This window comes from Phalangium opilio, unplaced genomic scaffold, assembly GCF_054372755.1.
Source record: "Phalangium opilio isolate 3A_F unplaced genomic scaffold, DU_Popi_V2 ptg000662l_1, whole genome shotgun sequence".
Taxonomy (NCBI): domain Eukaryota; kingdom Metazoa; phylum Arthropoda; class Arachnida; order Opiliones; family Phalangiidae; genus Phalangium; species Phalangium opilio.
In genome coordinates this window covers 726,388-739,447 of record NW_028324246.1, presented here as the reverse complement: position 1 = coordinate 739,447, position 13,060 = coordinate 726,388, and the positions used below count along the sequence as shown (strand labels likewise).

Genomic DNA, 13,060 nt, shown 5'->3' with positions numbered 1-13,060 from the left:
TACCTTCGTTTAGCTTCGTTTAGCTTAGCTTATTTTAGCTTCGTTTAGCTTCGTTTAGCATCGTTTAGCTTCGTCTAGCTTCGTTTAGCTTCGCTTAGCTTCGTTTAGCTTCGTTTAGCTTAGCTTCATTTAGCTTCGTTTAGCTTCGTTTAGCTTCGTTTAGCTTAGCTTCATTTAGCTTCGTTTAGCTTCGTTTAGCTTCTTTTAGCTTAGCTTCGTTTAGCTTCGTTTAGCTTAGCTTCGTTTAGCATCGTTTAGCTTCGTTTAGCTTCGTTTAGCTTAGTTTAGCTTCGTTTAGCTTCATTTAGCTTCGTTTAGCTTCGCTTAGCTTCGTTTAGCTTCGTTTAGCTTCGTTTAGCTTCGCTTAGCTTCGTTTAGCTTCGTTTAGCTTAGCTTCGTTTAGCTTCGTTTAGCTTCGTTTAGCTTAGTTTAGCTTCGTTTAGCTTCGTTTAGCTTCGTTTAGCTTCGCTTAGCTTCGTTTAGCTTCGTTTAGCTTCGTTTAGCTTCGTTTAGCTTCGCTTAGCTTCGTTTAGCTTCGTTTAGCTTCGTTTAGCTTCGATTAGCTTAGCTTCCTTTAGCTTCGTTTAGCTTCGTTTAGCGTCGTTTAGCTTAGCTTCGTTTAGCTTCGTTTAGCTTTGTTTAGCTTCGTTTAGCTTCGTTTAGCTTCGTTTTGCTTCGTTTTGCTTCGTTTAGCTTCGTTTAGCTTCGCTTAGCTTCGTTTAGCTTGGTTTAGCTTCGTTTAGCTTCGTTTTGCTTCGTTTAGCTTCGTTTAGCTTCGCTTAGCTTCGTTTAGCTTCGTTTTGCTTCGTTTAGCTTCGTTTAGCTTCGTTTAGCTTCGCTTAGCTTCGTTTAGCTTCGTTTAGCTTCGTTTAGCTTAGCTTCGTTTAGCTTCGTTTAGCTTAGCTTCGTTTAGCTTCGTTTAGCTTAGTTTAGCTTAGTTTAGCTTCGTTTAGCTTCGTTTAGCTTCGCTTAGCTTCGTTTACCTTCGTTTAGCTTCGTTTAGCTTCGCTTAGCTTCGCTTAGCTTCGTTTAGCTTCGTTTAGCTTAGCTTCGTTTAGCTTCGTTTAGCTTAGCTTCATTTAGCTTCGTTTACCTTCGTTTAGCTTCCTTTAGCTTAGCTTAGCTTCGTTTAGCTTCGTTTAGCTTCGTTAAGCTTAGCTTCGTTTAGCTTCGTTTAGCTTAGCTTCGTTTAGCTTCGTTTAGCTTAGCTTCGTTTAGCTTAGTTTAGCTTCGTTTAGCTTCGCTTAGCTTCGTTTAGCTTCGTTTAGCTTCGTTTAGCTTCGCTTAGCTTCGTTTAGCTTCGCTTAGCTTCGTTTAGCTTCGTTTAGCTTCGAATACTTTCGCTTAGCTTCGTTGAGCTTCGTTTAGCTTCGTTTAGCTTCGTTTAGCTTCGCTTAGCTTCGTTTAGCTTCGTTTAGCTTCGTTTAGCTTAGCTTCGTTTAGCTTCGTTTAGCTTCGCTTAGCTTCGTTTAGCTTCGTTTAGCTTCGTTTAGCTTCGCTTAGCTTCGTTTAGCTTCGCTTAGCTTCGTTTAGCTTCGTTTAGCTTCGCTTAGCTTCGTTTAGCTTCGTTTAGCTTCGTTTAGCTTAGCTTCGTTTAGCTTCGTTTACCTTCGTTTAGCTTCCTTTAGCTTAGCTTAGCTTCGTTTAGCTTCGTTTAGCTTAGTTTAGCTTAGTTTAGCTTCGTTTAGCTTCGCTTAGCTTCGTTTAGCTTCGTTTAGCTTCGTTTAGCTTAGCTTCGTTTAGCTTCGTTTAGCTTAGCTTCGTTTAGCTTCGTTTAGCTTCGTTTAGCTTCGTTTAGCTTAGCTTCGTTTAGCTTAGCTTCGTTTAGCTTCGTTTAGCTTAGCTTAGCTTAGCTTAGCTTCGTTAAGCTTCGTTTAGCTTAGCTTAGCTTCGTTTACCTTCGTTTAGCTTAGTTTAGCTTCGTTTAGCATCGTTTAGATTAGTTTAGCTTCGTTTAGCTTCGTTTAGCTTCGCTTAGCTTCGTTTAGCTTAGCTTCGTTTAGCTTCGTTTAGCTTAGCTTAGCTTCGTTTAGCTTAGCTTAGCTTCGTTTAGCTTCGTTTAGCTTAGTTTAGCTTCGTTTAGCTTAGCTTCGTTTAGCTTCGCTTAGCTTCTTTTAGCTTCGTTTAGCTTAGCTTCGTTTAGCTTCGTTTAGCTTCGCTTAGCTTCTTTTAGATTCGTTTAGCTTCGTTTAGCTTCGCTTAGCTTAGCTTCGTTTAGCTTCGTTTAGCTTAGCTTCGTTTAGCTTCGTTTTGCTTCGTTTAGCTTCGTTTAGCTTCGTTTAGCTTAGCTTAGCTTAGCTTCGTTTAGCTTCGTTTAGCTTAGTTTAGCTTCGTTTAGCTTCCTTTAGCATCGTTTAGATTAGTTTAGCTTCGTTTAGCTTCGCTTAGCTTCGTTTAGCTTCGTTTGGCTTAGCTTCGTTTAGCTTCGTTTAGCTTAGGTTCGTTTAGCTTCGTTTAGCTTAGCTTAGCTTCGTTTAGCTTCGTTTAGCTTCGTTTAGCTTAGCTTCGTTTAGCTTCGTTTAGCTTAGTTTAGCTTCGTTTAGCTTCGTTTAGCTTAGTTTAGCTTCGTTTAGCTTCGTTTAGCTTAGCTTCGTTTAGCTTCGCTTAGCTTCTTTTAGCTTCGTTTAGCTTCGTTTAGCTTCGCTTAGCTTAGCTTCGTTTAGCTTCGCTTAGCTTCGTTTAGCTTCGTTTAGCTTAGCTTCGTTTAGCTTAGCTTCGTTTAGCTTCGTTTAGCTTCGCTTAGCTTCTTTTAGCTTCGTTTAGCTTCGTTTAGCTTCGCTTAGCTTAGCTTCGTTTAGCTTCGTTTAGCTTAGCTTCGTTTACCTTCGTTTAGCTTCGTTTTGCTTCGTTTTGCTTCGTATTGCTTCGTTTAGCTTCGTATTGCTTCGTTTAGCTTCGTTTAGCTTAGCTTAGCTTAGCTTCGTTTAGCTTCGCTTAGCTTAGCTTACCTTAGCTTCGTAAACGAAGCTAAACTAAGCTAAACGAAGCTAAACGAAGCTAAGATAAGCTAACCTAAGCTAAGCTAAGCGAAGCTAAACGAAGCTAAACAAAGCTAAGCTAAGCTTAACGAAGCTAAACGAAGCTAAACAAAGCTAAGCTAAGCTTAACGAAGCTAAACGAAGCTAAGGTAAGCTAACCTAAGCTAAGCTAAGCGAAGCTAAACGAAGCTAAACAGAGCTAAGCTAAGCTAAGCTAAGCTAAGCTAAGCTAAACGAAGCTAAACGAAGCTAAACGAAGCTAAGCTAAGCTAAACGAAGCTAAACGAAGCTAAGCTAAACGAAGCTAAACGAAGCTAAGCTAAGCTAAACGAGGCTAAACGAAGCTAAGCTATGCTAAGCTAAGCTAAACGAAGCTAAACGAAGCTAAGCGAAGCTAAACGAAGCTAAACGAAGCTAAGCTAAGCTAAACGAAGCTAAACGAAGCTAAGCTAAACGAAGCTAAACGAAGCTAAACTAAGCTAAACGAAGCTAAACGAAGCTAAACGAAGCTAAGCTAAGCTAAGCTAAGCTAAACGAAGCTAAACGAAGCTAAACTAAGCTAAGCTAAACGAAGCTAAACGAAGCTAAACTAAGCTAAACGAAGCTAAACGAAGCTAAACGAAGCTAAGCTAAGCTAAGCTAAGCTAAACGAAGCTAAACGAAGCTAAACGAAGCTAAACGAAGTTAAGCGAAGCTAAACGAAGCTAAACGAAGCTAAACGAAGCTAAAATAAGCTAAACGAAGCTAAACGAAGCTAAGCTAAAATAAGCTAAGCTAAACGAAGCTAAACGAAGCTAAGCTAAGCTAAGCTAAGCTAAGCTAAACGAAGCTAAACGAAGCTAAACGAAGCTAAGCGAAGCTAAACGAAGCTAAACGAAGTTAAGCGAAGCTGAACGAAGCTAAACGAAGCTAAGCTAAGCTAAACGAAGCTAACCGAAGCTAAGCTAAACGAAGCTAAACGAAGCTAAGCTAAACGAAGCTAAACGGAGCTAAACGAAGCTAAGCTAAGCTAAACGAAGCTAAACGAAGCCAAACGAAGCTAAACGAAGCTAAACGAAGCTAAACTAAGCTAAACGAAGCTAAACGAAGCTAAACGAAGCTAAGCTAAACGAAGCTAAACGAAGCTAAGCTAAACGAAGCTAAACGAAGCTAAACGAAGCTAAGCTAAACGAAGCTAAACGAAGCTAAACGAAGCTAAGCTAAGCTAAACGAGGCTAAACGAAGCCAAACGAAGCTAAACGAAGCTAAGCTAAGCTAAGCTAAGCTAAACGAAGCTAAACGAAGCTAAACGAAGCTAAGCGAAGCTAAACGAAGCTAAACGAAGCTAAGCTAAGCTAAACGAAGCTAAACGAAGCTAAGCTAAACGAAGCTAAACGAAGCTAAACGAAGCTAAACGAAGCTAAACTAAGCTAAACGAAGCTAAACGAAGCTAAGCTAAGCTAAGCTAAGCTAAACGAAGCTAAACGAAGCTAAACTAAGCTAAGCTAAACGAAGCTAAACGAAGCTAAACTAAGCTAAACGAAGCTAAACGAAGCTAAGCTAAGCTAAGCTAAGCTAAACGAAGCTAAACGAAGCTAAACGAAGCTAAACGAAGCTAAGCGAAGCTAAACGAAGCTAAACGAAGTTAAGCGAAGCTAAACGAAGCTAAACGAAGCTAAAATAAGCTAAACGAAGCTAAGCTAAAATAAGCTAAGCTAAACGAAGCTAAACGAAGCTAAACGAAGCTAAGCTAAGCTAAGCTAAGCTAAGCTAAGCTAAGCTAAACGAAGCTAAACGAAGCTAAACGAAGCTAAGCGAAGCTAAACGAAGCTAAACGAAGTTAAGCGAAGCTGAACGAAGCTAAACGAAGCTAAGCTAAGCTAAGCTAAGCTAAACGAAGCTAAGCTAAGCTAAACGAAGCTAAGCTAAACGAAGCTAAGCTAAACGAAGCTAAGCTAAACGAAGCAAAGCTAAACGAAGCTAAACGAAGCTAAGCTAAACGAAGCTAAACGAAGCTAAACGAAGCTAAGCTAAGCTAAACGAAGCTAAACGAAGCCAAACGAAGCTAAACGAAGCTAAACGAAGCTAAACTAAGCTAAACGAAGCTAAACGAAGCTAAACGAAGCTAAGCTAAGCTAAGCTAAGCTAAACGAAGCTAAACGAAGCTAAGCTAAACGAAGCTAAACGAAGCTAAACGAAGCTAAGCTAAACGAAGCTAAACGAAGCTAAGCTAAGCTAAACGAGGCTAAACGAAGCCAAACGAAGCTAAACGAAGCTAAGCTAAGCTAAGCTAAGCTAAACGAAGCTAAACGAAGCTAAACGAAGCTAAACGAAGCTAAGCGAAGCTAAACGAAGCTAAACGAAGCTAAACGAAGCTAAGCTAAGCTAAACGAAGCTAAACGAAGCTAAACGAAGCTAAACGAAGCTAAGCTAAAGGAAGCTAAACGAAGCTAAACGAAGCTAAAAGAAGCTAAACGAAGCTAAACGAAGCTAAGCTAAACGAAGCTAAACGAAGTTAAGCGAAGCTAAACGAAGCTAAACTAAGCTAAACGAAGCTAAAAGAAGCTAAACGAAGCTAAACGAAGCTAAGCTAAACGAAGCTAAGCTAAGCTAAACGAAGCTAAGCTAAGCTAAACGAAGCTAAGCTAAACGAAGCAAAGCTAAACGAAGCTAAACGAAGCTAAGCTAAACGAAGCTAAACGAAGCTAAACGAAGCTAAGCTAAGCTAAACGAAGCTAAACGAAGCCAAACGAAGCTAAACGAAGCTAAACTAAGCTAAACGAAGCTAAACGAAGCTAAACGAAGCTAAGCTAAGCTAAGCTAAGCTAAACGAAGCTAAACGAAGCTAAGCTAAACGAAGCTAAACGAAGCTAAGCTAAGCTAAACGAGGCTAAACGAAGCCAAACGAAGCTAAACGAAGCTAAGCTAAGCTAAGCTAAGCTAAACGAAGCTAAACGAAGCTAAACGAAGCTAAACGAAGCTAAGCGAAGCTAAACGAAGCTAAACGAAGCTAAGCTAAGCTAAACGAAGCTAAACGAAGCTAAGCTAAACGAAGCTAAACGAAGCTAAACGAAGCTAAACGAAGCTAAACTAAGCTAAACGAAGCTAAGCTAAGCTAAACGAAGCTAAACGAAGCTAAACTAAGCTAAGCTAAACGAAGCTAAACGAAGCTAAACTAAGCTAAACGAAGCTAAACGAAGCTAAACGAAGCTAAGCTAAGCTAAGCTAAGCTAAACGAAGCTAAGCTAAGCTAAGCTAAACGAAGCTAAACGAAGCTAAGCGAAGCTAAACGAAGCTAAACGAAGTTAAGCGAAGCTAAACGAAGCTAAACGAAGCTAAACGAAGCTAAAATAAGCTAAACGAAGCTAAGCTAAAATAAGCTAAGCTAAACGAAGCTAAACGAAGCTAAACGAAGCTAAGCTAAGCTAAGCTAAGCTAAGCTAAACGAAGCTAAACGAAGCTAAGCGAAGCTAAACGAAGCTAAACGAAGCTAAACGAAGCTAAGCGAAGCTAAACGAAGCTAAACGAAGTTAAGCGAAGCTAAACGAAGCTAAACGAAGCTAAGCTAAGCTAAGCTAAGCTAAGCTAAACGAAGCTAAACGAAGCTAAGCGAAGCTAAACGAAGCTAAACGAAGCTAAACGAAGCTTAGCTTAGAGTGGCTAGAGTGGTTTAGAGTGGTTTAGAGTAGTTTAGAGTGGTTTAGAGTGGATTAGAGTGGCTAGAGTGGTTTAGAGTGGCTTCGCTTAGCTTAGCTTAGCTTAGCTTAGAGTGGCTAGAGTGGTTTAGAGTAGTTTAGAGTGGTTTAGAGTGGTTTAGAGTAGTTTAGAGTGGCTTAGAGTGGCTAGAGTGGTTTAGAGTGGTTTAGAGTGGTTTAGAGTGGTTTAGAGTGGCTTCGCTTAGCTTCGCTTAGCTTAGCTTCGCTTAGCTTGGTTTCGCTTAGCTTCGCTTAGCTTGGTTTCGCTTAGCTTCGCTTAGCTTGGCTTAGAGTGGTTTAGAGTGGTTTAGAGTGGTTTAGAGTAGTTTAGAGTGGTTTAGAGTGGTTTAGAGTAGTTTAGAGTGGCTAGAGTGGTTTAGAGTGGTTTAGAGTGGCTTCGCTTTGCTTCGCTTAGCTTAGCTTAGCTTCGCTTCGCTTAGATTAGCTTCGCTTAGCTTAGCTTAGCTTCGCTTAGATTAGCTTCGCTTAGCTTCGCTTAGCTAAGCGAAGCTAAGCTATTCTAAGCTAAGCTATGTCTTTTCTCTGTTATTTCAACATAGTATAATAAATTTATAAATTTCCTCCTACCATGGCTAAATAATTCTACATCAACAAGAAATTAGTGTTGCCCATTCATGTTTTCGCCGTTGTGTGTTGGTTGGCGACGAGTAGACCACTCTGATCAATACGGTAATCCAACTATAGGCCTACTTTATTCTGCAGTACTCGCTTCAGGGTCATTAATACTTTAGTCCAGGAATGACATTTTACGAGTTTGTTCTTTCCCCCATACCTAGTTCCAGTTTTTAAATACGGCATAAACACTATTCCAAGTATACATATTTTATTCCTGTTCGTTATTATGCCATGTTCCCATTATACTTTATTCCACCATCCCTTGTTAAACATTATGCATGTCAAAAATCCCCGTTAAAAACTTAATGTTAATAAAATTTAATTGTGAAATGGTAATATAAATTCGAAATGGAAATTCTAAATTAATGTTGTAATTAACTTAATAGATTTCCTTGAAAAAACCATGAGTTTCATCGAGTTTTCTTGTTTTATACTTTTCATGCAAAATAAAATTGGTTTGAAACCTGTGAAACCCTCGATAATATGGTATAAAATTAATCGCTAAATTATGAGCGTAAATAACTTAATAAGTTTCCTTGAAAAAACCATGAGTTTCATCGAGTTTTCTTGTTTTATACTTTTTTATGCAAAATAAATTTGGTTTCAAACCTGTGAAACCCTTGATATTATGTTATAAAATTAATCGCTAAATTATGAGCGTAAATAACTTAATAGGTTTCCTTGAAAAAACCATGAGTTTCATCGAGTTTTCGGTAAATTTATGCAAATTAGTATTCTTGTAGCAAACGTTTGAAATTAGCCGCCTTATGCATGGGGACGTTTGTTGGTGAATTTTATGCAAATTAGTATATTGGCTGCAAACTAATGAAAATACTGGCCTTATGCAAGAAAAGGTGAGAATTTATGCAAATTAGTATTTTGGAAGCAAACTTTTGAAAATGGCGGCCTTATGCAAAAAAATTGGTTTCCTGTAAACTTATGCAATTTAGTAGCGTCCCGAATATTTCCGTCGTGAGTCCCGTAGAAGTTTCGCCTTAGGTTTTTGAAGTTTTGATTGTGTTACTTGGTAAATTGAATTGAAGGCAGTTGGATTCAGCGAAGCAAGGTGAAGACGTAATCCTCCTTGGTAAAACCATAACGTTTCATTAAAGTAATAGTATTCCTACCACAAATAATGTTAATGACAGCTAATTATACTATTCCTATCTCAGAATTCCAACTCTCAAATGGATTCCTTGGACTATATTCGTAGGCCCATAAGCACTGGATACGCTGGTAATCAATAATTAAGACAGTAATGTCGTTGCTAATAATAAGACCCCTGGCCATCCTTCACCCCTTTTGCGCGTACAGACAGTGTTCAACTTTATTGCCAACCCCTTCTTTATTAGTTATTTGGTAGCAGCAGCTTGGATTAGTCCAAGGTAGCAGATACACCACATAACCCCCATTTCAAACCAATCTTACGTTATTGGGGGGGGGGGCACGAACTTAACCACTATTACCAGGGGAACATAGGGCCACTTTGGGGTGACAGGGAATTCTTGAGATACTTATAGAGATATGAATAACTTCAACTTTGCCTTTATTCCTGTGTACACTTCCTCAATTACTACCTAGGGTCCATCCTGCTACAAATGTTAACTTTATTGTACATAAGAATGAAAATTCATAGTGAATAATTAATTGCTACCTTGAAGGTTACTTATATGTGTGTCTATTATAATCTTATTGTTAATATTGTCATATATCTAAAGGGTCACTGAAGTATATTTCGTATCTTTTATTCTAAGATGTTAATGTCAAACTAAAATTACTACTTTTGCAAGTGGGCGTTTGTAACTTGGTACAAACTCTCCCATTGGAAAAGTCTATAATCATATTTTCTGAAATACCATGAACTAATTTTGTCTTTAACGTAATCTAGTCACAAAAATTACAAACTACAAGGGACCATTCATAAACTCACGTCACAAACAAAGCAGTGCGTCATAGGGAGTGGCAAAGGGGGGAAGGCTCCCCTATTAAGCTTCAGACCCTCATTATCCAATCATGAGCGATTTTGGTGGAAAGGGGAGGAGCCATTTTAAGCCACACCCCTCTTGCAGCTCCCTATTGTTTATGAACGGTCCCTAGATACACTTATCTAATTTTTCTACTGTATAGATACATCTATATACTTAAATTTAATTACTTATCTTAATTACAACAATAATTTTCGAATATTACATAAATTCACGGTATCCCTTTTTTGAATCACTTAAAATATATATATAAAACTATGTTTTTTTAATTTAATCATTATTAAAATTATTATAATTAAAATTAATTACTGTATAGATGCAACTACAAATAATAGTAACCCACAAAGCACTGTAATTAACGTGAGATTGGAAAGAACCCCAGAGCACGAACAATCAAACTCTAAAGAGGATTCGGGCGAAGATGTGTCGGCCAAAAGATTAGCCCTAGCCCCTCCCTCTACCGTATTTTTGAAAACCAAACCGGAATTTATCAAACCCAAGAAATTCAATAGTCGATGTAGATTGTTTGTTGGTAATGTTTCCAAGTCCATCGAGGAGTTTAAGCAAATGTTTGAGCCCTTTGGCGAGGTCTCCGAAATATACATCAACGCTCAAGGAGAATACGGATTACTTAAATTGGTAAACAATTATCATTAATATCACTATTATTAATTGTTAAAAGAATTATAGACATTATTATGGTCAGTTCCAATCTTAAAAAGAGTCAACTAAAATTCCTGTAGAAAACGAGGCTTTTTAACCTCTTAGTTTTTTATGGAAATTTTGGCCCTCTAAGTAAGATCTGATCTGATTATATAATATTAATAATACCATAAATATTTAGGCTATTTAAAATATTATTACCAATTATTATTATTAATAATTATTTTAAATTAGTATTTAACAATAGAAAACAGGTAACTAAATATCAATTTGTTGAATATTTAAAATACCAGTACTTAAATCAAAAGCGTATAATTTTTGTTTTAAATAGTATACTCAGTATATTAATAGTTTGAACCTAATTCAATATTAAAATTAACCTAAATATTTATTTAATTTCATTTTCATAATTCCTGCTTATTAAATTTAAATTTAAAAATTCTTGAAAATCAGAAATATTTTAACGAAATACTCAACATTACATCAATTAGGATTATTTCCTTCATTGTCTCTTGGTGAAATAAGATGACGTGTCACTAGGTTGTCCCTTTCATAGTATCCGCAATCCCTGATTTTCACATAACATGAAGTTTTCAGAAAATTAGTTCTCCCTAGCGAAGCCCTATCTTGTAACCTTAAAAGGGATATTTTCATAGGACATCGGAATTACACGCATTACACGAACATGCGATTTAGATTATTGTAATACAATTAATTTCTATAATATTTTCAGGACACAAAAGCCAACGCTTGTTTAGCCAAGGCGACTCTTGACTGCAGTATCATAAATGGCAAGAAATTTAAAGCAACTCGCGGGTCACGTGCTTCCCCTACAAGTTGACTTTCCTTAGGAACTCCAGTTTTGGCTTGGCGAAGGCAGGATGCATTTGTGGGCGGGATTTATACGTGCACTTATAAATCCCGCCCACTTGAGCCTTCGCCAAGCTACACCCGGAGTTTGGGAGGAATGTCACCATGTAGGGGAATCACGTGACCCGCGCTTTGCTTTAACATAAGTTTTTCGTTTAATAATATTTTTTAAAAAATTGCAGGCAAACACATCATTGTTAGATTTGCGTCCCAGCAAGGTACTTCCTTGCGGGTTAGCAATTTGCACCCGCTTGTATCAAATGAGCTGCTCAGGTATTCATTCGGGTTCTTTGGAGAAGTTGAAAGAGCCGTGGTCATTATGGATGACCAGGGAAAATCGATGGGTCAAGGAATAGTGACCTACACCAACAAAACTGCAGCTAGAAGGGCTTTGGTCAAGTGCACAGAGGGCTGTTTTGTCATTACTGGGTTTGTGACTATTTATAACGTGTGACCTTTTAAATTACAAAAATTGGAAAATTTGAAAGTGGGTGTAACAGAAAAGAAACATAAGAACAAATGCGATGATACTTTTAGATGTGGGTGGGGCTTGTACATATAGGGAGTGGGTCCAAGGGGTGAAAATCTCAGGCTGTGCTAAGCCAATATCAGGCGCATTTCCCCACTTGCCTTCCACTGTGTAAAGCTCATCGCCATTTTGTCGGAAAGGGGAGGAGTTATAGTAGTGTCAGTACTACGTATGCAAACGTCATACCCTTCTATCTCTTAGCTTAGTTTTTGGAAATTTCAAGGAAATTTGGAAACTACAACAAAAACTCATAAAGAAACCTACTTTAAGATCTCAGGGGTTATGATCTTAATCAGGTTGTGTCATTTTCAGTTCACCACAAGCAATTATAGTAGAACCGTATCACGAGAATGACGAAGAAGTTGGGCTTATGGAGAAAACCATTCCAAAAAGAAACAATCCAAACTATTTCAAAGAAAGAAATGCTAAACCTCGCTTCACGGAACCCGGTACTTGGGAACATGACATTGCCATGGAATGGAAGAAATTATACGGATATGCGAAGAAAAGAAGGGAAGAACTTGAAATGGATATTCAAAACAAGAAAAGGTTGTTGGAAGAAAAAATGAGTATGGCCAAGGTTGAAGAGAGAACTTTGAAAGACCGTTAGTATCATCATTTACCTGACTCTTCGAGTCCTCATGACTTTGCCTTAATTTATTAATCCATTTGTTTGAAGGGCTGAAACATCTTGATGAAGAAAGAGAAATGTTACGAAGACAACTTGAGTTACGGTAAATAATATTTTCTTCCTGTAGATGCAAGTTCTGTAATGCCTTAATTATATTTTAGAGAAAAGGAAAAGGATAATTCAGAAACCGTTCCGCAAGATAGCGTAAACATTTATATCTTTCATATGTTTTTAGTAGCGCTTGCGGTATAAATATAACCGAAAGTATATCAGTATAAAAACAAAAAGTTATACTTCTCATCGTGTAATATGAGAAACCCCCTTTGCGCATGATTAACATGACGACGCACAGAGAATATGCGTGAAAATAGGCTCAGTATAGTAGCCGATGTACTGAGGATTAACTTTTGGGTTGCCACGAGTACTATTTTCTATGAAACTTTGACCTTAAAAAGACTCTTTTCTGATTGGTTGGTTCGTGTAGAAGTTGGGTCTACAGCCAAAGGCTGGGAACCGTGAAAGAAGTGTACTTTTTGTTTCTATCTATAAGGTTGGATGATTGCAATTAGGGCAAAGCAAATTAGTCAAAACACTTTGCATTGATGAGGGTTTTTGCATTTGCTCCTAGTTTGAAAGTGAATCCCAGCAATTTTCCGATTATGGCGCCGGTAGCAGCTATGAAGAACCGTACGATGAGCATTTGCCAAGTACTTCCAATTATGGAAGTTCGTTGGATCAACAAGGATACGGAAATTATACTGAAGAATACAAAAATACTAACCGTGGAAGAGGTATTCCCAGTAAAAGATCTCCGATGGAATGGCGACGTGGCGCCACTACCTCAATTAAAAGAGGAAGATACCAAAACTAAACACGATGCGGCATTATTCACACTGAAATAATCTTTTAATAAATGTAATTTCTCGTTAATAATGCAAACAATAAAAATATTTCACCCGCTATAAGACCAATACGTGTTTTTTCAAAGCAGCAAAAAGTTACAACCTTCCTTATACATTAGAGGCAGTATCAAGTCTTATCTAAGGAAGCTACCGCTCACCTAGAATAAATTTAATACTTACTCAATGCACTGA

At 37.9% G+C, this 13,060-nt stretch overlaps 1 protein-coding gene across 2 annotated transcripts; it reads left to right on the top strand.

Annotated features, from left to right (window-relative positions):
* Positions 1 to 8,231: 8,231 nt before the first annotated feature.
* Positions 8,232 to 12,931, top strand: LOC149588208 (paraspeckle component 1-like). Of its 2 annotated transcripts, none has more exons than XM_089862865.1 (9): positions 8,232 to 8,375; positions 8,461 to 8,524; positions 9,590 to 9,912; positions 10,670 to 10,727; positions 10,989 to 11,235; positions 11,648 to 11,940; positions 12,015 to 12,069; positions 12,128 to 12,170; positions 12,595 to 12,931. In XM_089862865.1, exons 2-9 carry the CDS (start codon positions 8,476 to 8,478, stop codon positions 12,835 to 12,837), a joined length of 1,311 nt encoding a protein of 436 aa, XP_089718991.1. In that variant the 5' UTR covers positions 8,232 to 8,375; positions 8,461 to 8,475; the 3' UTR covers positions 12,838 to 12,931. The 2 variants fall into 2 exon arrangements, with proteins under 2 accessions (XP_089718991.1, XP_089718990.1); XM_089862864.1 differs by having other exon boundaries at positions 8,242 to 8,399.
* Positions 12,932 to 13,060: the final 129 nt, after the last annotated feature.